The sequence below is a fragment of the Mya arenaria genome, chromosome 4, assembly GCF_026914265.1.
Source record: "Mya arenaria isolate MELC-2E11 chromosome 4, ASM2691426v1".
In the NCBI taxonomy this organism is placed as follows: domain Eukaryota; kingdom Metazoa; phylum Mollusca; class Bivalvia; order Myida; family Myidae; genus Mya; species Mya arenaria.
This window is the reverse complement of record NC_069125.1, coordinates 31,718,976-31,740,918: the sequence shown is the minus strand read 5'-3', so window position 1 is coordinate 31,740,918 and position 21,943 is coordinate 31,718,976. Positions and strand designations below refer to the sequence as shown.

The following is a 21,943-nucleotide window of genomic DNA, read 5'->3' as shown; positions in this document are numbered from 1 at the left end:
GCAATCAGAAATTATAGCCAATTAATTTGTTGTATGACTTTATCTTTACTTTTATCAAAAAGAGATGTAACTGAAAATTACTCTAATTAAGTTTCTTATGTGTAAAGAAACGTAACTGAAAATAACTCTAAATAAGTATCTTATGTGTTTAGTTTCGCTGCAACATTCATACTAAGTCTCATGTGAATATCTTTTACCTATTTTTTTGCATATGACAATGATTTAACTTTCTGCAAGCTTTCTGCAAGCCAACATCACTGAATACCAATGACAATTTATTTTTACAAAGCAAAATGTTAAATCTGATTATTAACACTTTTATAAAATGCAAATGTCAATTTCAATGTAAATTCACTGTTTGCTGATAACCAATGCTGCAAGAGTGCCGCTTCTGCTAAAGCTACCATAAGCTGGATTAAGGCATAAACTTGTTACCCAATAAAGTAAGAAAGTTTTGTTTTTCTATAAATCAACAGAAAAATTAACTTACCTTGTAAAATATTCTTAAAAAATAAGTTGTCTGCTTTTTGAAAAAAAAAACTTTTTAACTTACACTCAACAAATCAAGTACCTTGACCTTCTTCCCAACCCTCAAAAGCAAGTTCAATCTGCAGCTTCATATAAGTTATATTCACACTAAGATTCATCACTATCCATCAATTCTAACTAAGTTGTTGGGCAGAAAAACATTTTTCTATTTTTAGGAACAGTGACCTTGACCCCAACTCCCAAGCTAGCTCTTTACATAAGCTACCTTCGCTCTAAGTTTCTTCAATATCTATCAATGCTAACTAAAGTTATTGGGCAGAAACCATTTTTCTATTTTTAGTAACAGTGACCTTGACCCCACCCCCTCAAAAGATATTCCAAGCTTGCTCTTCACATAAGCTACTAGTACCTACACACAAAATTTCGTCAATATCTATCAATCCTAACTAAAGTAATTGGGCAGAAACCATTTTTCTATTTTAAGTAACAGTGACCTTGACCTTAGCCCCTCCCCCCTCAATAGCATTCCCAAGCTAGCTCTTCACATAAGCTACCTACACAGCAACTTTCGTCAATATCTATCAATCCTAACTAAAGTTATTGGGCAGAAACCTTTTTCTATTTTTAGTTACAGGCGACCTTGACCTTAGCCCCACCCCCTCAAAAGCAATCCCAAGCTAGCTCTTCACATAAGCTACCGACACACCAAGTTTCATCAATATCTGTCAATGCTAACTAAAGTTATTGGGCAGAAACCATTTTTCTATTTTAAGTAACAGTGACCTTGACCATTCTTCTATTTTAAGTAATAGTGACCTTGACCTTAGCCCCTCCCCACTCAAAAGCAATCCCAAGCTAGCTCTTTACATAAGCAACTTACACACCAAGTTTTGTCAATATCTATCAATGCTAACTAAAGTAATTGGGCAGAAACCATTTTTCTATTTTTAGTAACAGTGACCTTGACCTTAGCCCCAACCCCCTCAAAAAGCAATCCAAAGCTAGCTCTTCCCATAAGCTACCTACACACCAAGTTTCATCAATATCTATCAATGCTAACTAAAGTTATTGAACAGAAACCAATGTTTGACGACCGCCCGCCCGCCCAACGACAACCTCATTCTAATAACCCGGTTTTCGTTGAAAACCTGGTTAAAAAAGATGATTTTTTGTTCCATCAAAAATTGCTTTTCTGAGTCTTGAGTCTAGACTCACACTTGAGACTGTTTGTAATCATGGCCCATGGTGTCTGAGTGCAAAATGTTAATATCCATGTAAAAATGCTATTACAGGAGAAATGATGATTAGCATAGCTGTATCTGTTACAGATAATCTGTTCTACAATCAGGCACTCATCTTTTGTCAAAAGTAGTTGTAGTAATAGGTATTTTGAAACATTTAAAAACTCAGATGACTCAAGACGTTGACATGAATACTGACCGAGAGGTCTGAGGTTTAATTCCTCATTATAGTGCATATTATAACTTTGTAGCATCAAATAAAGCCATCATATATTATTCACTTTAAAGTTTCTGTTATAAACATAACTTTTCATAATCATTCAATTAACATTTTTCATCCTAACAAGAGCGAACCCCAACACTCATCTTTTTTTGAGTCAAACCAGGGGCCTATGTTGATAACTATTAAAACTGGAGTTATGGACCTTAGTCTGAGCTATGCATGTGCATATTTTCTATGCTTCATGTATACTAAGTTTCATTAGAATATCTTTAACGTTTTTTGAGTTATGGCCAAAGTGAAAGATTTTGCACTAAGCAAACACCGCCAACACCAAGGTATAATAATACCTTATTTATTTTTTCTTTGAAAAAAACCTTAAGATCTATCCTATTGCCTATTTTTAGTGTTCACTATACTCATCCCTATTTCCCTACCGGCATGGTTTTTGTTATGGCGTCGAGTGTAGACGGTTTCATCATTTTGTGGCAAGATCAGCGCAGCTCCCTTCACTGCGAAGTAGCTCTCGCTGAAACTGTACAATAAAATGTGTAAATTTTACATCAAAACATATATCATTGAATATTCTTCAAAAGGCAATATTTCTACCAATGTATTGATGTTCAATATTGAGTTATTCATTCATTCACTGATATGTTTTTTCTAAAGTGCTAGAAAAAAGCTCTTCAAGCTTGAATGCTGTTTCAAAAGTGAATAAATCATGTAATTTACAACCAATTCTTAAATGATACTGATGTCATCATTTAACACAATCAGCCAACATAGGATATTACCGGTACACCATATATGCACATTACACTATATCTTGTTAACAATATCCTCATACCAACACTCAACAGATATTATAATGAAATTATGTTAATATAAGAAAGTATGAAGTCCGCAAAACTTTAGTATAGGATAAAAGTCCAAAATGTATTGAGAACTGCTCAACGGCAAAATGTTCCAAAATGCATTGAATTTTTTAGCAGTAATATGATTCAAAATACATTAAAAACTGCTTAATTGTTACAAGTATGATTCAAAATGCATTGAAAACTTCAAAACGGCAAAGTGCTCAAAAAATGCATTGAAAACGTTCTTACAGAAATATGATTCAAAACGCATTGAAAACTGCTAATGGCAAGATCATTCAAAATGCATTTAAAAATGCTAACAGCAAGACAATTCAAAACAAATTGAAAACTGCTTACTGCAAGACAATTCAAAACACATTGAAAACTCAGCTTATGGCAAGACGATTCAAAACACATTGAGAACTGCTTACGGCAAGATGATTCAAAATGCAATGAAACTGCTTAATTGCAAGGTGATCTAAAATACATTTAAGACTACAGCATGACAATCATTAAGAAATGCTTAACAGCAATGCATTTATAACTGCATAAGCAAAAATGCTCAAAAAAACTTTTTAAACTGCATTACAGCAAAATGTTGATTATAGTCTTACTAGCATACTTAAACCATTCAAAACCAAACTTGTGCAATCAAACTGAGGTATAAACAAATCTCAAATTTATTCTTTTCGCTCATTCTTTTTTTACAGCAATTAGGATGCATACCATATAATTTTTGTCTAAGGGCGTTGTAGATTCTGTTTGCATAACTTTGACATGTTTGCCCCTAAACATTAACTGTTCCAATTTCAAGATATAAGTATTCATGTTACAAAATCCAATCTTTAATCATACATAAAAAGAGTCATTGTAACCATCTGTTACTTCGACAGAATTTACAATTATCATAAACTATTACGCATGGAATGTAATGCAAACACCAAAACTTGTTTTGTTGATTTTCCATTTGCTAAAGGGAAGCAACTCAACAGATATATCAGCTATCAAGAGTGACTGTACCCGTTGCATACCAAGTTCCGATAACCAATAAAAAATATGTAGATATTCAAAATTAAAATGATGTTGACGTCTTCTCCTTATAAATATTTAATATGAAATAAATTGTAAAGAAACTGCAATAGAAATAGACGAAATGGCTTGGTATTTGGATGACTGTTTTAATTTAGGGACACATGAACAGATTTTATCCTGGCAGCTTTCTTTCAACTAAGTATATTAATTTCTTTTAGGAACAATCAATTTGTTTACTATGTATCTCTTAGAAAGTATTTAACTTTTCAATTTCGCATTACTGTTTTGGCACTATAATGTCAAAATTGCAAGAAAATTATCGTCAATTGCTTTTAATAAGTTGATCAAGGGACATAAGTCAAAGACGGAACTTTTTACACATAATCATGCTATCAACATTTATAACAAGTGTGTTTACCACTTCATTTACAGTATGCCAGTGGTATAAATATTATAGAATTTGCGCCTCCAACTTTAACAAGAGATGTTTGTCAAACATTATGCCCCCCCTGAGCGCCATGTTGTCAGGATTATATGGACAATTGAATGAAATATGCCTGGACCGAAATGACAGCTGATTTGTTGCTGTTTTAAGATTATGACCATTAAAGTGTGAGGATAAAGTGTGTTATGACCGTCATGACCTTTGACTCTATGAACTCAAAATCCAGAGTCATCAGCTGGTCACCAGAAACCTAAATGTCAAGTTTGAGGGCCATGGGTGCAGGCATTGTCAAGTTATCACAAGACAAGTTTTTTTCGTTCAAGGTCACTGTGACCTTGACCTTTGACCTGATGACCCCTTAAATCATAAGGGGTCATCTACAAGTCAGATGCAACTCCAAGTCAAGTTTGAAGGCCATGGGTTCAGGCATTGTTGAGTTATCACTTGGACAACCTTTCACCATTCAAAATCACTGTGACCTTGACCTTTGGCTCTATGAATCCTAAAATCAATAAGGGTGATCTACTGGTCAGGCTTAACATCCATGTCAAGTTTAATGATCATAGGTTCAGGCATTGTTGAGAAATCAGTGGGGGAAGATTTGTTAACTTTTTTGCGTTAAAGGTTACTGTGACATTGACCTTGGCCTGATGACCCCCAAAGTCGATAGGGGTCATCTACTGGGCAGGCCCAACCTTCATGTCAAGTTTGATGACCATAGGTCCAAGAATTGTCGAGTTTGCTTTCAAGGTCACTGTGACCTTGACCTTTGACCCCTAAAATCAATAGGGGTCATCTACTGGTCAGGCCCAACCTACATGTCAAGTTTGAGGGCCATGGGTGCAGGCATTGTTGAGTTATCACTTGGACAACCTTTTATCATTCAAAGTCACCGTGACCTTGACCTTTGGCCCAATGACCCCTAAAATTAATAGGGACAATCTTCTGGCCAGGCTCAACCTTCAAATCAAGTTTGAGGGCCATGGGTGCAGCCATTGTCAAGTTATCATTCGGATAACCTTTTACCATTCCAGGTCACTGTGACCTTGACCTTTGGCCCATTGACCCCTTAAATCAATAGGGACCATCTTCTGGCCAGGCCCAACCTCCAAGTCAAGTATGAGAGCCATGGGTGAAGGCATTGTCGAGTTATCACTCGGACAACCTTTTACCATTCCAGGTCAGTGACCTTGACCTTTGGCCAGATGACCCCCAAAAACCATAGGGGTCATCTCCTGGTCAGGCCAATTCTCAAAGTCAAGTTTGAGGGCCATTGGTGCAGGCATTGTTGAGTTATCAATCGGACAACCTTTTACCATTCAAGGTCACTGTGACCTTGACCTTTGGCCCAACGACCCCCGAAAACAATAGGGGTCATCTACTGGTCAGGCCCAACCTCCAAGACAAGTTTGAGGGCCATGGGTGCAGGCATTGTTGAGTTATCACTCGAACAACCTTTTACCATTCAAGGTCACTGTGACCTTGACCTTTGACCCATTGAGCCCAAAAAACAATAGGGGTCAGCTACTGGTCAGGCCCAACCTCCAAGTCAAGTTTGAGGGCCATGGGTGCAGGCATTGTCAAGTTATCACTCGGACAACCTTTTACCATTCAAGGTCACTGTGACCTTGACCTTTGGCCTGATGACCCCCCAAAACAATAGGGGTCATCTACTGGTCAGGCCCAACCTCCAAGTCAAGTTTGAGGGCCATGGGTGCAGGCATTGTTGAGTTATCACTCGGACAAGCTTTAAAATTATTTTACCATTAAAGGTCACTGTGACCTTGACCTTTGACCTGACGACCCCCAAATTCAATAGGGGTCATCTACTGGTCAGGCCCAACCTTCATGTGAAGTTTGATGACCATACGTCCAGGAATTGTTGAGTTATCACTTGGACAAGCTTTGGTCTACCGACGGACCGACGGACCGACCGACATACCGACATGCCTGTGCAAAGCAATATACCCCTCTTCTTCGAAGGGGGGCATAATAACATCAACATCGTCTATGGTTATGAATAAATAGACTTTGAAAAACAGACAAAAAAAACCATAAACCAGTTTGCAAATTATGGTCAATATTAAAGTTATGGCAAATGTTGTTACGCACCCATCTTCGAAAAATCATCTATGGTTATAGCAATACTTAAATTTTGAAAACCAGAAAAACAAAAAATAACGATTTCAAAAATATTTTTTGTAAAAGGCTGAGACTCATTTTAAGGAGAAAACAAGATATGCAGTCGGTTATTTTGTAGCGAACATATGGAGTGTTCCTAAAATGACCAGAATTGATTATTTCCAAGAAAATCTGCACGTCTGACTCATGATATTCCTATTGCATGTCTGTTCCGAGAATCTAATAGAAAATATAAATCAGTCCACATTAACAAATGCATCCAAAAGCAGACATTTTTTTCCAGCTGAATAATATGCCGATATTGTTTGCAGACATATAAGTTGCCTTTAACAAATGCATGGAGATGACTAATATGTAGAATTTTTTGGCAGATATAAATCAGTCTGGATAACAAAATACCTCTTCTATTGTGCTGACTAATATACAGATAGAAAAATGTCAGTCTGCACAATACAGACTCCTCCAAACAAATTTCATAATGAATGCTTCTTGTATTCTCATAAAGTTACAAATAGAAATGTCAAATGACTAATGTAATTTGCAGATTCGTTCAGGCAATGTGTCACTTAAGTCATTTAGAAGAGTTCTAATAACTAAAACATCCATTTAGCAGATTACAATCACCAAATTTCCATTTAGTGACATTATAACTGGTTTTATTTCGTTAAATTAGTATAGAGGCATTAAGTGCTGAACACTAACAAAGTTAGCATTTATTTTTTGGTCCTTAAATTTTGCTCAGCCTCCTTGCCTGCTGATTTAATCGTTCAGAAAACCAAAAATACACATAAACTTTAGTGACTTAGAAAGCGTTACATCCTTACAGACATACAGACAAGTAAGCTTAAATTTTCATCAGCTAAAGGAAATTGCATTTTCCGCTATAATCACTTGTCCAAAATGATTGACTATATCTCCAAGGAAAACAATCAAGCCATATAATGTGTACAAAATACGATCCCAGACTCATTTTTTTCTCAGCGAAATCTTAACTGCATGTGCTATTGGTTCAATACGGAAGATTTCTATTCCATGACATGAAAAACACACATCGATAATTCTATCCGTCCTGAACTTCCTCTAATTTCCACATTTGCATGTCACGATCAAGGTTGTTATTTTCACTCTAATTAAATCATAGAAAGAAAATGAGCAGTCCAACAGGTCTATACAAGGTGTTAAAATATAATATGTTTGTTTCCTGTTTCAAGCCCCGAAATGTAGGGTAGAAATGTCTGATTTTTTTGGATTTTTTTTATTATGCAAATTATTTCTTGATATTTTTCAGTTCCCAAACACAATAAAATTATATGCTAATTAAGAACATCTATACAATCAGTATTGGCATCACTGGTATTTTAAAAAGTCAAAATCACTTCACTTTTAACTTTTAAAGAAAAAAACATCAAACAAATGAAAAAAAAATATCAAGGCAATATAAAATGTTAAGGGTCGGGGCAAAAAAAATGGTAGGTTGGGAAAAAGGACACTGATAAATTAGTTTATGCCTTACAAAAAATCATACCTGTGTCCATATTCACTTAACTTCAGTCTAAGACTCAAAACTCAAATACCTGCAAATCTTGATCTTCCAGTTATATAATGAAAAGTAGAGCATTGTTAAAAATTGCTGTGTATTTTATATATGGCTATTTTTTTCTATAATATGTCCTCATTCCATCAATAGAAGTGATATTAGTGAAAATGTGCTCTGATCGAGCATCCTAAATCTTTTCTAAAGAATTTCTTTGTAATGGACAGAACACATTTTAACAAATGTATTTATAATTCATATTTGACATATAATGAATGTGACATAAAAAGGACAAATTTGGTTTAACTTGTTATATTTGAAAACATGCCCTGAGCATCCTAAATCTTTTCTAAAGAATTTCTTTGTAATGGACAGAACACATTTTAACAAATGTATTTATAATTCATATTTGACATATAATGAATGTGACATAAAAAAGGACAAATTTAGTTTTACTGGTTATGTTTGACTGACTTTAATTAATAACTCTGAGTTTAACCACAGCTCAATCAATTAATAAATTCTTTCAAACCTTAAACATAACATTGTAATATTGCTTTATAATAATGATTATATAAAGCAAACTGGAACATCGACAATTAATAGGCAATGTCAACGACAACAATTCGAAATATGAAACAGCCTGCACTGAATTTTCACGGAAGTGGACTCTTTACTAAGTAACACATTAAACAAAGACATCTTCAAGTATCGAACCAATTTTATTTCCTCCTCTTAATTGATCATAGTAAATAAACATTTGTTTATAATTAATCTTATGGAAACATACTGTGCTCTTTTTTTTAAATATAGTTAGCATTTTACACATACTCATTTCTAATTTGATAATTTTATTCATAAAATGAAATTATTAACTATAATTTTTCGTTAACACAAAGTGTGAAAACAGTAATTCATCCAGTAGATTTAATACTTCTGAATCATAAAAGTTATTGGGGGAATAGCCAGGAAAAAGGGGCTGAAGCAACCTGTCGCTGTACCAAAACTGGCTTTAAGAAGCCCTTTTGAGCACTCTCCTGACCTTAATATATAAACTGGAGCATCAATACTACTGGAGCATCAATACTAATGACAAAAAAAAACAAAAAACTAAAAGCAACCAGCAAATATGTTTCACCTAAAAAACAATTTTTCACCAAAAAAAAAACAACAAACATTTTATTTCTTGTTTTTGGTCCTTGAGGCCATTTGAAACTCGCAGAAATCTACAGATGAATCAACAATTCCTGCCAATAATTGTTTTGTTTTGCCTGAAATAATTAATCAAGTGCACTGCAAAATTAAAATTTTCAGTCAATAACCAATACATTTTGTTGAGAAGAAAAATACAAGAAATAGAATAATTTTTATTATGATTGATTACCATTAAAGACAAAATGTTAAAATAAGCAAATGCATTATTTAAAATGATGATACATTGCATACAATGAGATGCAGATAAATGAGAAGAAACGATATATGCAAGTAATTATTTTGTATGCATATTTATCATGCTGAAAAGATAAGGATTAATAAATTATTACATAAATGCTATACAATTAAAATAGGCACACTAAAATAAATGAGAACCCCAAACCAATATATCACTAGCAACCGGGAAAACACCATGCAATTTTTCCAGCTTATTCTAAAACAAAACCTTACTGTTCATTATTACTGATTATCATGAGCGCAATTGCACAAATCTACATTTCAATTAAAATTTCAAAGGCTATGGGTTTTTTTTTCCAAAATAACAAAATGCATGGTGTTTCAGAAAATATCATATGTAAAAGCAAAGTTTCTGAAAGTTTGAAATGACATTAACACATATTTCGTAATGATTTGGGTCAAGGAAACACAACTTAAATATTGACGAGGTGAAAAAGTATGCATTATCATCTTATAGAAATTCGCAGAATCTTTCGGAGAATCATAATTATATATTTGAATATAAATATTAGTATGATTTAAAGTTGAATTGTGTACCAGCATTGTAAAACAAATAAATTCGTCAAAAAAATTCAACTTTGAATGAGAGTGATTTTGACAACAAGAACCCCCCACAAACAGTCGACAATTTTTACCCTTTTTCTCCATTGACCAAGGGCCATTACACTGAACAAATATCTATATATAGCCTGAGTGATGGGAATTGCTGCGAATGAAACTAATTCCAAACATTTTCTGTCAAATTCATGATGTTCCAAGTTCTTCACAGCCAAATACACTGTGCCCCTTTCTCCTAATAGCACACGCCCCTCTTCCGCCGTACCCTGTCATTTTAAAAACCCAGTAATGGCAAGTAGAACTTTGAACATGGTTTTCAATACTTCCGTGTTACAATTGCAAGCACAGGCCATGACAATAGACCTTGACCATTTTCTTCCTAAAGCAACACACAGACATATTAACAGATATGAATTATCATGTTTCTCTACATTATGGCTTACATGTATATACCTATTTTTAAAACAATGTTTATACACCAGTCTCATTGTTCATTTGGAAGTAATCCATTACAAAACATTTTAAAATAAAAGTAGAATGTATTATTTAAGTCCTTCAATAATAAAATCTGCCCTGATGTTTAGCTTGTTAAAGTAAATAATAATTTATCCCCAAAATAAAAACGGACCGGGGTAAAATAAAAATGATAATTTTGTCGGCAGGTTAAAGTGGACACTAGAAATTTCAAACGTATAATCAAGCAAACAGGGTTTGTACCCATCAATAAAGCTATTAAGTTTTTATGGTGACCTTTAAATTAGCATCTATGTACACATAAAATTTAAGGTAATAAAATTTGCTTTGTTTAGTTCATTAAGATAAACTGAACCACTGATAACTTATAGTATGTGGTCAGATTCTTCAATGCAAACAAGAGTGCTGCGGAGCTAATGCTTATCTGTTTGTTTCAGTCATTCAATGGGCATAACTCTATTATTAACAAAACCAGAGTTATGTGCCTTGCTAAACATGGGTTATTGTCTCTGATTGCAACACATATACCAAGTTTCATTTGAATATCATAAATGGTTTTTGAGTTAAGTTGAAATTTTGTACAATGACATCGATGCCATCTTAGCTACCACAATACCTCAACTTTTCTTCTTCTTAATAATGGACGAGGTTTAAATGTAAACGAAATAATATTTCTGCTCAAAAAAAACTTTTCTAAATAACAAAATCATCAATTTTTGCATGCCTTAAAAATTTACAAAATGCTATTTGAAACATCATAAACAAAAGGCAAAAAAAGGTTAGTAGTAACAAAACAACCTACATAAGCAGTCAAAAATCCTCTAAAATACAATTAAACCATTTCACAAAGTATGCAAGAAACCGATTTCAACTCAGCCTTAGAATACCACAACATTTACTATCTTTCAACTGTAAAGAAAATAGGCATATTATTTCAAAACTAGCCCTTTGCTACTCATAGAACTGTATTTGACAAACAGTAGCCTCCCTTGAAATAATCCCATTATCTCCCATTAATTAACAGAGTTACAGTTCCTGATACAAGAAGCTGTTAGATGATAGAACTGTACCTTACACAATAGTAGCCTCCCTTGAAATAATCCCATTATCTCCCATTAATTAATAGAGTTACAGTTCCTGATACAAGAAGCTGTTAGATGATAGAACTGTACCTTACACAGTAGTTGCCTCCCTTGATATAATCCCATTATCTCCCATTATTTAACAGAGTTACAGTTCCTGGTACAATATGCTGTTAGAAGTGTACATATCTTGCAGCATGCTAGCATTTTCTAAAAATACACATTCTGTTTTGTATGTGATAGGTTTTTCGACAAAAAGATCCAATACTTCGCCTCTGAACTGTAATTAAATAAACAATTTTAACAATAAAACTGTCAATAATTTAAGTGAATGTCTTTCTTCTTTTGGAATTGCATAACAACTAGAGCCATTAAAATACCATTAATTACAAGTGGGAGAAATTTAATGACTATCAATAATAATAATCACTAATGATTTACTAAAAAATAATAATTTTAAAACTGAAGCATTTTAGTACATTTAAATTCTGAATATCAGCTTAAAGACATTTTCATTTGAAGTTCACTTATCACTTTTCAAATAGCCATTAAAATAATCATATTAACCTTAGTGTTCAATATTATATTTTGTCCAAAAAGATGGCAGTATTTTTCCAATCTGCCGTGAAGTCATTTTGGTAAATTAGCAAACATTAGCAAAATTGTGCAAAATGCAATTTTTATCTGCAAGTAATGTGCAGTAACACAAACATTCAAAGACTGGTGAACATTATAAGAAGGCAACCATTAAGGTATTCTACATATAATAAGTGAATTTTGGAAGCCTGGTGACCCCTTATTATTTTGGTATCGCGATCATTTTAAAGGGAATGACATGGATAACCTTACATAGGAAGAATATGTTTCAAATACATCAAAAACATATTTCAAACGCACTATTTGGGCCTTAAAGGTTTTTAAATAAGTCATCGATGTAAGAATTCAGTTCAAATTAAGATAAAAACACAAACTGCCTTAACTTTATCTGTTAATATGTTTTTTCATTCCTTTATGTTTGATAACAGTTACCTGGGCCAGTATTCAATATTGATCTTATCCTTAGACATGCTTCAGTGATTCTAATTAGCCTATTGGTCAGCAAAATATACAGGCCAATCAAAACAGTTAAGATTCAAATCTTAAATTTAATTTCATCTAAGTTGGTTATTGAATATGGCCCCTGTAGGCCTCAGAAATTCCACTCAGCCTATTGGTCAGCTAAATATACAGGCCAATCAAAACACTTCATGTTTAATCTAAATTGGTTATAAAATACGGCCCCTATAGGCAATACCCTTTCAAATGATACCAGAATTATAAGGGGTTGCCAAGCATCACAATAATTCCAAGCTTATTTGTGCTTCGGATACCTTAAAGAGCCTAGAGTGACCCATAGAGAAATTAGGTGAAAATGCTTGCACACTAGAGGCAGTGAGTAAGTGGATCCTTAAGTCCATTCCCTATCATATACAGTGCCGAAAGCCGCCTCACCATGGTTTTAACTTAGTTACGAATCTAACGGTGTTGAAAAGCTTCCGTAGCTTTTTCAACGCTGATCGAGAACTGCGCCTGAAAGTAATAAACGTGACGAGGTTTGGGTCAAGTCAAAGCTCATCGTAGGCACCAGGGTAGCATATGTTTCTTAACACTAAACAAGTACCATGGGATAATTGACTGACAAACTTTCATTTAATTAAATTATTTTCTTGCAAATAGAGTTTCCCAAAATGTTTTTTTTATGAGATTCAAACCAATGACCTCAATATTTTTGCATTTTCACAGACAGGAGCATTAACAACTGTATTTTATGATTTAAAATTACATACTTATAACACATTGAAAGTAATTTTATTTTTGCAGCTAAACCCCTGCATGCCTGATGCTCTGCACAAAAACAAGACACATTTTTCAGTCAAATTTCCCACAGTTTATGAAGAAGTGATTAGCATACTGGAGCGCCATGGCTATCCAACGGGGTCGAAGCTATAAGCTATAAATATCGTGTATCTGCAGGAACGAACTGCTTATTCTTTTGTGTAAGCACCTGCAATAGCTAGAAATAATAATAAAGTCAATATTGATTGTGAAGTTCTACGAAGCGCAAATATAAAATGAACATTTTTTAGCCTGATTTATGAACATAAATGGCAAAAGATTTTCCCTGATAAGATTAGCTAACAAAGAGTTGCAAATAAACAGAAATGATTAAATGATTTTTTTGTATAATAAACTCATGATAGCACCACAATTAATAAAAAAAACTATTTGGCTTTTTTTCTTTCTTCTTTTTTTTACTTTGTAAACCCATAACAGGACTGGTTCATGATTTGTAAAAGTTACTTTTTACAGATTATTTTTTTAATACAAAATTAAGAGTGACAATTCATTACAAGGATTAAAAACTAAGTTAAAATTTTGACAGTTGGAACCACAAACAAACTTTTTCATTAATTGTGGGCACAAAATGTTTGTTCTTTTAAATTTGGGGCATAACTATTAGAGCCACCTACATGTATATACCAAGTTTATCATGAACAAAAAGCAAAAAAAAAAAGAAAATGATGTTTAAAATGGTGTTCTGTTAAACACTGACACACCCATCACATTCAATAAAATATGAGAAAACATGTTCTTAATCTAGGACAACGATGTTTTATCAATACACAACCACAAAAGGATAGGTACAATAATAAAATAATTTCTCTTACAAATGATCAATTTTTCTTTCATGTTTATTTATATGAACAGTTTCCATATGTAAACATTGCATCAGCAACAGATATTACACACCAAAAAGCATCAAAATAAAGATAAAACAGCCATATATAGCCACAGTATTAAATTTCAGACATTTATACTAGGATGTCACCTCGCATTATATATTGTCCAATGACACCTGGTTAATTTTCGGCCATGATAACATCTGATGAAAATCTTGCATTCGTGAAATTGTAAAAATGTATAAACATCCATTAGAAAAACATAATTCAATCCTTTGAGACTATTAAACTGACTTAAATGATAGTTTTGTGAAGTTAAGCATTAAAAGTATTTCGGAATAAATAACATCGTCTAATAAAACTTTTGCGATAATACCACGGTATGTGAAAGTACCAGTATTAACCAGGGCGAATAAGGGATTTATTCATTTGTAGCATGGCTGTGCATAGTAATAGATTATGATTTATTACGTATCTGATTTAACATATGTTCGTAAAAGTTGTGAAAATTACAATCAATCATGCCGACCATAAAGAGCTTATATCACAAATTTGGAGTCTTAAAACTGAATAAAAGTACTAAAAAAGTAACACTCCTTTACAATGATATCTGATATATCGTCTAACACTAATTGAACGCTACCATTGATCAAACAAGTTACAGCTAAGTAGACATGATTGATACAAATTCAATTGCCTATTTTTCTTAATTCATTAACGAAACACCTTAACACAAGCACAAATTACATCACTGAACAAGAGCACTGCATGAGGATGGCAATACTCATCCATTTTTCCCTATCAATCAATGGGCATAACTCCACAAATATTTCAGCCAGAGTTATGGAATTTGCCAAGGACATGACAAAACCTCAACCTTTTTTCTTAAACAAGAGCTTCAATTGAATATCTTTTTTTTGGCAACATGTGTACCAAGTTTCAATTGAATATCTAAACATATTTTTAGGTATGGCAAATAATTATGGTTTTTGTACTGTTGATGAAAATGCTGCCAAAGTTATGACAATTTATACCTAAAATTTGTTTTTGAAAAACATACAAGCTAAAACAACAACAAAAAAGCTAAATATTAATTAAAGCTACCTTAACATTTTAACACAAACAAGTCTAGTACCAAACATTCTTACATGAAGGCACAAGTTATGAAGTACAAGGTAACATTTATACAACGATAAAAAAAATTCAAAACTGAAAATATATTTACTTACAAATCTTTGTAATAACTCCACACATGAACACAACACTTGTTCTTACGAAAATCTTGTCTGCATCTTTGGTTGCCATAGCAACTATAAACGTCCCCAACCATTGTCCGCCACTGCTCTTCATCTAGTAGATATCTGTCCGCCAGCATTGAATGCGTGTTTTTTTCCAGAGTTCACACTGTATTCATTTTTCAAATTTTAATTCAGATGTGTACACAAAAATTACACTGTATTTGTTCATCAACTTTGATTTATACTCAATATTCTCGTTCTTCTCTATCCATTTCATCAATGACAAAAGCTATTGACAAACAATTTACTGTAAACCTTTCAGTATTCAGTTATTCTTTTTTCATTTTCAGTCTGCAAATAATCTGTTTCTTCTGCGCACATTTTTTAAAATCCAGGTCAATTAAGAGTTCTCACTATAGTGCCACTAAAATTCATCAACTTTGCATCGTGACAAGCAGCATTAAAGGAGTCGTAAAATACAAATATAATGGCATCCGATAAATTTATCACCATCGAGAGACAAACGCTATGACTGAGCATCTCTCTGCGTAATGATATTGCAGTTACGAATAATTCCGTGTACTGAAGGCCATTATAGTAACTGAGTAAATGGCAATATTCTTTTAATTCCCATATATGGTGACACAATTTAGCATGTTATATGAGCAAGCAATTTCTGTGTAATTCAATATATCCTTATTTATTAAAATATCACACACCAAATATGGTATTATACATCTGATATATTGTACATCTAATATATATATTGTAAATCAACACTCAAGTGAACTAACAAGGAAGTCTACCCCTTAGTAGGGCGACATTTTCAGCATTTTTTTTGGATACAAAATACATCAGCTGTCACTGAATAGCACACAACTACAGTAACGATCCTGGTGACAAAATGTTTGCGATGAAATAAAATCTGTATCGTGTAAATGCACTCAAAATAAATCCATCGAACATAACCGTATCTTTTAATCAATGCTTCAGCAACATGTTCTTCACTGGTTTCTTTTTGTGATAAACTTTAATCCAAAAAGTAATTTCTCTCTATGCACCGTACGCAGTATGTAGTTCCTTAATCATCACTGATAAACATGATAATAAATTTTGAAAGTCCTTCGACCTGTTTAAAGAACGTGCTTATAAAACACGTTGTTAAGTCTGCATTTGAATGTGAAGTTTTTAATAGCTTTCTTTGTCCACAACACCCACATTTTAAATATACAAACCTTATCTTAGAGATCGTCTATTTAACACTTTGTTCTATTTAGTACTTAATTGTACTTAATTAATATTTTTCAAAAAATCATTAAAAAATAATTAATGTGAGCATGAATAAATCCAGTCTTTTTAAACAGCAAACTGTCAAAATAATTCCAATGTATCATTTCAAATAGCTAAAATCCAATAAATTAACACTTAAAATATACAACAGACGAATAAGCTACAGAAATTTCATTACGATATAACTGCCGTAGTAAATTCTACTATTGTATGGCAGATTTAGAAACTACAAAATAAAGTAAACTGAATGTAGGGAAGTTAACGACTAGTGTGTGACAACGCAATCGTTGCCTCGCTAAAGGCAGTTAAAATCCGTCAATTTAGACAATGAATTGTATCAAAGGGCAGACCAGACACACTTATTTACTGTAATTTAAACAATTTCCAGAATTTCTGATACATTTAAACATTTGGTAACATAAACCAGGGATATATAAATAGTTTGCAGGGGTAGAAAAATAAAAGGAAAAAAAATAGAATAATTTTGGATTTGAACACAGAAGGGGAAATAATAAGTATTTTGATGAGATAACAAAACATGTGATTTATAGTTTGAAGACGTTGATACAAAAATTTCCATAACAATTCCAAAATAATTTCTACTTATAATAACATGATCAACATATAAACCAAATTCTCACAAACATCAAATATTAAAATGTTAAAACAACAAATGCTAAATTTTTCAATTTTTTTTTAGAATTGTTAACATTGACTTGGTACAGAACAAAGATATGAAATAAATGACATTCAATGCAAAAAATGATTTTCCTCCATGCAACTTTAATCCCAAGTCGCAATCAATACATGATATCATACTGGATACAAATTTCACCATGCACGCATTTAGCAATCTGAATCTACATTTTTAAGACCTCGATATAAACTAAATACACAGAGATAGCCTCGTAGGAAACTAAATATAAAACATGATTTTTTACAGACAGCCTTGGTAGATTACCTAATATGAAATTGCTCACTTAGCTGAAATGCAATCATACGTAATTCATTATTGAACTTTAAAATGACTGTGCAAAAAGGATTCTATTGTCATCAGACTTATAAGAAACATAACCATGAAAATTAAAGAACATGTACATGGTATTTGAAAGCTGTGGAAACATGATATAGGCCAATTATCTAATCATTCTTTTTAAACATCATGTTTTATGAAAATGTACAACTTTTATAAGGTAAAAGGTTACAGCCTCAGTCATATCATTTTATTAAGAGTAAGAGCGACCACTGTTCTTTCATTTATTCATTACATTGCATGGTGATGTTCGATTAGTAAACATAGATTGATGAGACTTTCATCAACTTAAGTGTTCAAAATTATATTTTGTCCAATGGGATGGCAATGTTTTTCAAATCTGATGAACAGTTATCTCGGTAAATCATAGTCAGCCATCATTTATTTACATCAGGTGAATCAGTAGATTTAAACAGAAGATGAGTCAGCAGACAAAATATAATTTCAAACACTAAGTCAGTTAAAGGGTTATTAGTGTTCATTAACTAAAATTAGTTTTCTTTGGTGAATACATACTACTAACCATTGGTGTTCAGGCTCATGCCTATGAGATTGCAGGACAATTTAACATTAAATGATTTAGAAGAGCTCTGAAAGCCATAATGCCATACAGCAGATTACAACTGCCAAATTTCCATAAAATAACGAAAAAAATACCAAATTTCCATTACCTCAATAACTGGTTTTTATTGAATTTATTGTTTAGAAGGTGACACATGTGTTCTGGCTAGTATATAGGCATTTGATAGGCATTTTGTGCTGAACACTAAGAAAGTAAGTATTTATTTTTAGTCTTCTAAATGATTTGTCGGCGCCAGGCTATGCCTAACCTGCTGACTAAATCTTGTACATGACAAAAAATGTCAAACTAACTACTAACTTTTAACCAATACATGAAACATATGTTATAATAACAGTTGACATAAAAAAAACCTAAATAACAGAAAAACAATAACAAATACTTTAGGAGAGTACAAAGTTTTCACTACTCAAAACAAGAGTAAAATCGTTGCTATAATTTAATTGTATAAAAGATAACAACACAAAAACAGTGTATGTCACAAAACCAAGCAAAATAAACCTGAAATCAGTTTAAAGTTAAAATAGGTCAAGAAAGCTTAATACAATTTCAATACTACAAAGTGAAGAGCGCTCCACAAGATAAAATGATTTACCAAAATATTATTAAACGTGATTAACAATGTCAATATGGCTAATTTACCCTCAAACAAGTGGATAATATCCTTTCAGTCCACACGTAAGTAGCTATCTTTATCTTAACAAGTACTTAACATCATGCATTGAAACCTGACATGCATACACTATGATAAACATTTTTTTGCCTAATAACTAATAATACCATTTAAACTTATTAAAAATATCGAAAACAACATTAGGGATCTCACTTACTCTCATTTTGCAGTCCCTGAGAGACTTATGCTTTGGTAACCACACTTTTTATCTTTTTTTATATAAAGCAAGAAGAATGAATTCATACTTATAATAAGATTGTCCTTTTGGGATTAAAGTGAGAACCCTATGTACTGTACAACAATATAACCATATAAAAAAAAATAGACCACGCCCCAGGACTAAAAAAACAACGTATAACAAAGAAAGAAAACCATAATAATATAAAAAAATTTATAACAAATGTTATAAAAAAATAATGTTTAATTCAATTTGGATATGTTACCTTCTTTGCCTAGGTGATTTGACGAGACTTTCTGACGTGTCAATATCATCCTGAAAGAAGAAGATAAAACAAATGTAACAAGGTTTTGTCCCTTTAATTTAGCATTACAATCTTCTTGTGCTAACTTCAACTGTATATTGTGGAAAACAGTGAATTTACCCTTTTGTGAAGGTCAGTATCTTTCTGATTTTTTTTCTTAAAATTAACCAGAATGCTACGTGAATGCTATGATAAATTGGAAGAGGAATACTGTGGTACTCTTTGTTCCTAAAAGAAAACATCAATTTGTCCACTCCATACATTTTAAGGGGTCTGATTTCTTGCTGAAATCATGTTCATGTATTTTCTTTGAACACTCATAGATAGCATGATAGACACATAGTGTATTGCATCTAATGTTACAGGAATTCTGGATCTCCTATGTGAAGAAATTCTATCATTAACTGCTGCATGGGTTTTGGGTTTATAATCATGTATAAATTCACACCAAAAACTGAGGATGTTAGGAATATGCTAAACAAATTATTTATTAATTATAGCTTTAATCTTGGTTTATGCTATTAACACTCTATATATATCAGTACATCAGACTGATCTGATAATAAAACCATCTGCTACAAGTATATTTATCTGCTGTATATACAGTCATATGTAGCATGAGGAAAATTATGTTATTTAATACCGAAAGCATATGTTTAACATGGAAAATTTTAACATATATTTCATTCAGATAAACATTGCATACTTTAGTCTCTGTCTGATAGGATCATTGGCATCTTTTCAGGAACTTACTGAAAGAATTGTGTTTTATTTCAGACCTGCACTTATTCAATAAATTACACAGACTTATTGATATTCTATCAATTTTGACCTTAACTCCAAGCTTTACAATATGACTAAATTCGAAGGACCTCATAACCAGTTTTGTAACAAGGAGTGTAGGAGTGTCAGTCAAATTGATTGCACATAGAAATATTTATGCAAGCTGTCAGTTATGCAATAGTCAATGCAAAGTTTTGTACTAGGATAAACCAGATAAATGACCTAGAAGCTACATGTAAATATTTAATAATTATTCAATAAATGTATGCATTAATCCCATTTTTTCTTTTTTGGGTGTGAAGTGGGCGCACATAATTTACAACTAAATTGCAAAGAAATAATGTGTTATCATAAAATATAGGTAAATACGTCAAATAAACATCTGAAGTGACTCTGAATCGGATTGGTTTCAACAAAGTGCAGTCAACCATAAGTTGCATTCTAGCATTATGCACCAGTCAATTGTAGCCACGGCCCCCAGGTCCTGGAGTATACCGCGGATAGCAGGGGAAAATGGGCCATGTTTTAACCTTCAAGGTGGCCCCGCAGTGCCAGGTGAATGCAGTGGTTTTGCCTTGCACCAAAATTTGCGGGGAATGGGCCTTATCTAGGGTCCCTAGGGTGCAGGGGCATTTGGTGAGGATTTTACCAGCAGTTCGTCCCCGCAGGACGAGGATCTTTCCGGGGCTTGGCTGGTCTGAAAGTCAAAAACCCCGCCATTTCCCACACCTGGGGGGCTGTGTTTACAATTGGCTAGTGCATTAGTATGATTTATTTATACTACAACCAGCTACTTTTTGCATTCAACTTTCACAGGTCACTACAATGGCAAAACCAAACATGCTTGCCTGTTTCAAAATGTATGTAGGGTTGACCAGTATCTTTTACAACTACTTTACAAAGTTGAGTGGGTTTACAGCAGTAAGGACAGAACAAGGTGCAGAATAATGACCACCATCTTTGAAGTAGGCTTTGGATAGATCATAGACAGCTTCTTGTGTAATGACCACCATCTTTGAAGTATGCCTTGGATAGACAGCTTCTTGCGTGCCTGGACTTAGGCAGATTTTCTCTTGCCAAGGTATTGGTGTCATCTTGATAAAAGTTTTAATAGTCAACGTACAGTAAAAGAATAATGTTGACCTAAAGTAACGGACTGTAATGTAACATTTTAACTAAAGGGACATCGTTACAATGCTTGCCCCTTGCCATTTTTTAGTTGAATGTTTGAGTAGATATCAAACTCTACTAATATTCAGTTTCCATATTGATTTAATTATTGTTTATTCACTAAATAACATAGCACAGTCAAACAATGTGACTAATAGGTACTGTTTCTGAGACTGAGTTCAGCAAGTTTAATATATGAACTTACAGTTCCCTCAGCGCTCGCACTTGGGCTAGGTGACCGTTGAACTGTGACAAGTGCCATTTTTTCTTGTACTTTACAACGTTGTCAAACCGATTAAATCATTGTTCACAAAGATTAATCAATGTTTACAAGTAAAATCATTTTCACTGTATTTGTCCATTGTCTACTTCCGCCTTCCTGTCCTTTGACCCCGGATATGTCGTCATCGAAAAACGGGCACCTTGGACTTCCGCATAGTAACCAATG

General features: G+C 33.1%; 1 protein-coding gene across 9 annotated transcripts in view; it reads right to left on the bottom strand.

Moving 5' to 3' along the window:
* The window catches only part of LOC128230481 (protein phosphatase Slingshot homolog 2-like), a 46,993-nt gene extending 25,124 nt beyond the window's left edge, over positions 1 to 21,869 (bottom strand). For 4 of the 9 annotated variants that reach the window (XM_052942780.1, XM_052942777.1, XM_052942778.1 and 1 more), the window contains exons 1-3: positions 15,476 to 16,898; positions 13,018 to 13,095; positions 2,388 to 2,485 (exon numbers count right to left, since the gene is read on the bottom strand). In XM_052942780.1, coding sequence (XP_052798740.1) covers positions 2,388 to 2,485; positions 13,018 to 13,095; positions 15,476 to 15,621 — 322 coding nt within the window. In that variant the 5' untranslated portion in view covers positions 15,622 to 16,898. Of the gene's footprint in view, positions 1 to 2,387; positions 2,486 to 13,017; positions 13,096 to 15,475; positions 16,899 to 19,503; positions 19,554 to 21,700 lie in introns of those variants that run through there. The other 5 variants (XM_052942771.1, XM_052942773.1, XM_052942772.1 and 2 more) reach the window with 4 other exon arrangements.
* Positions 21,870 to 21,943: the final 74 nt, after the last annotated feature.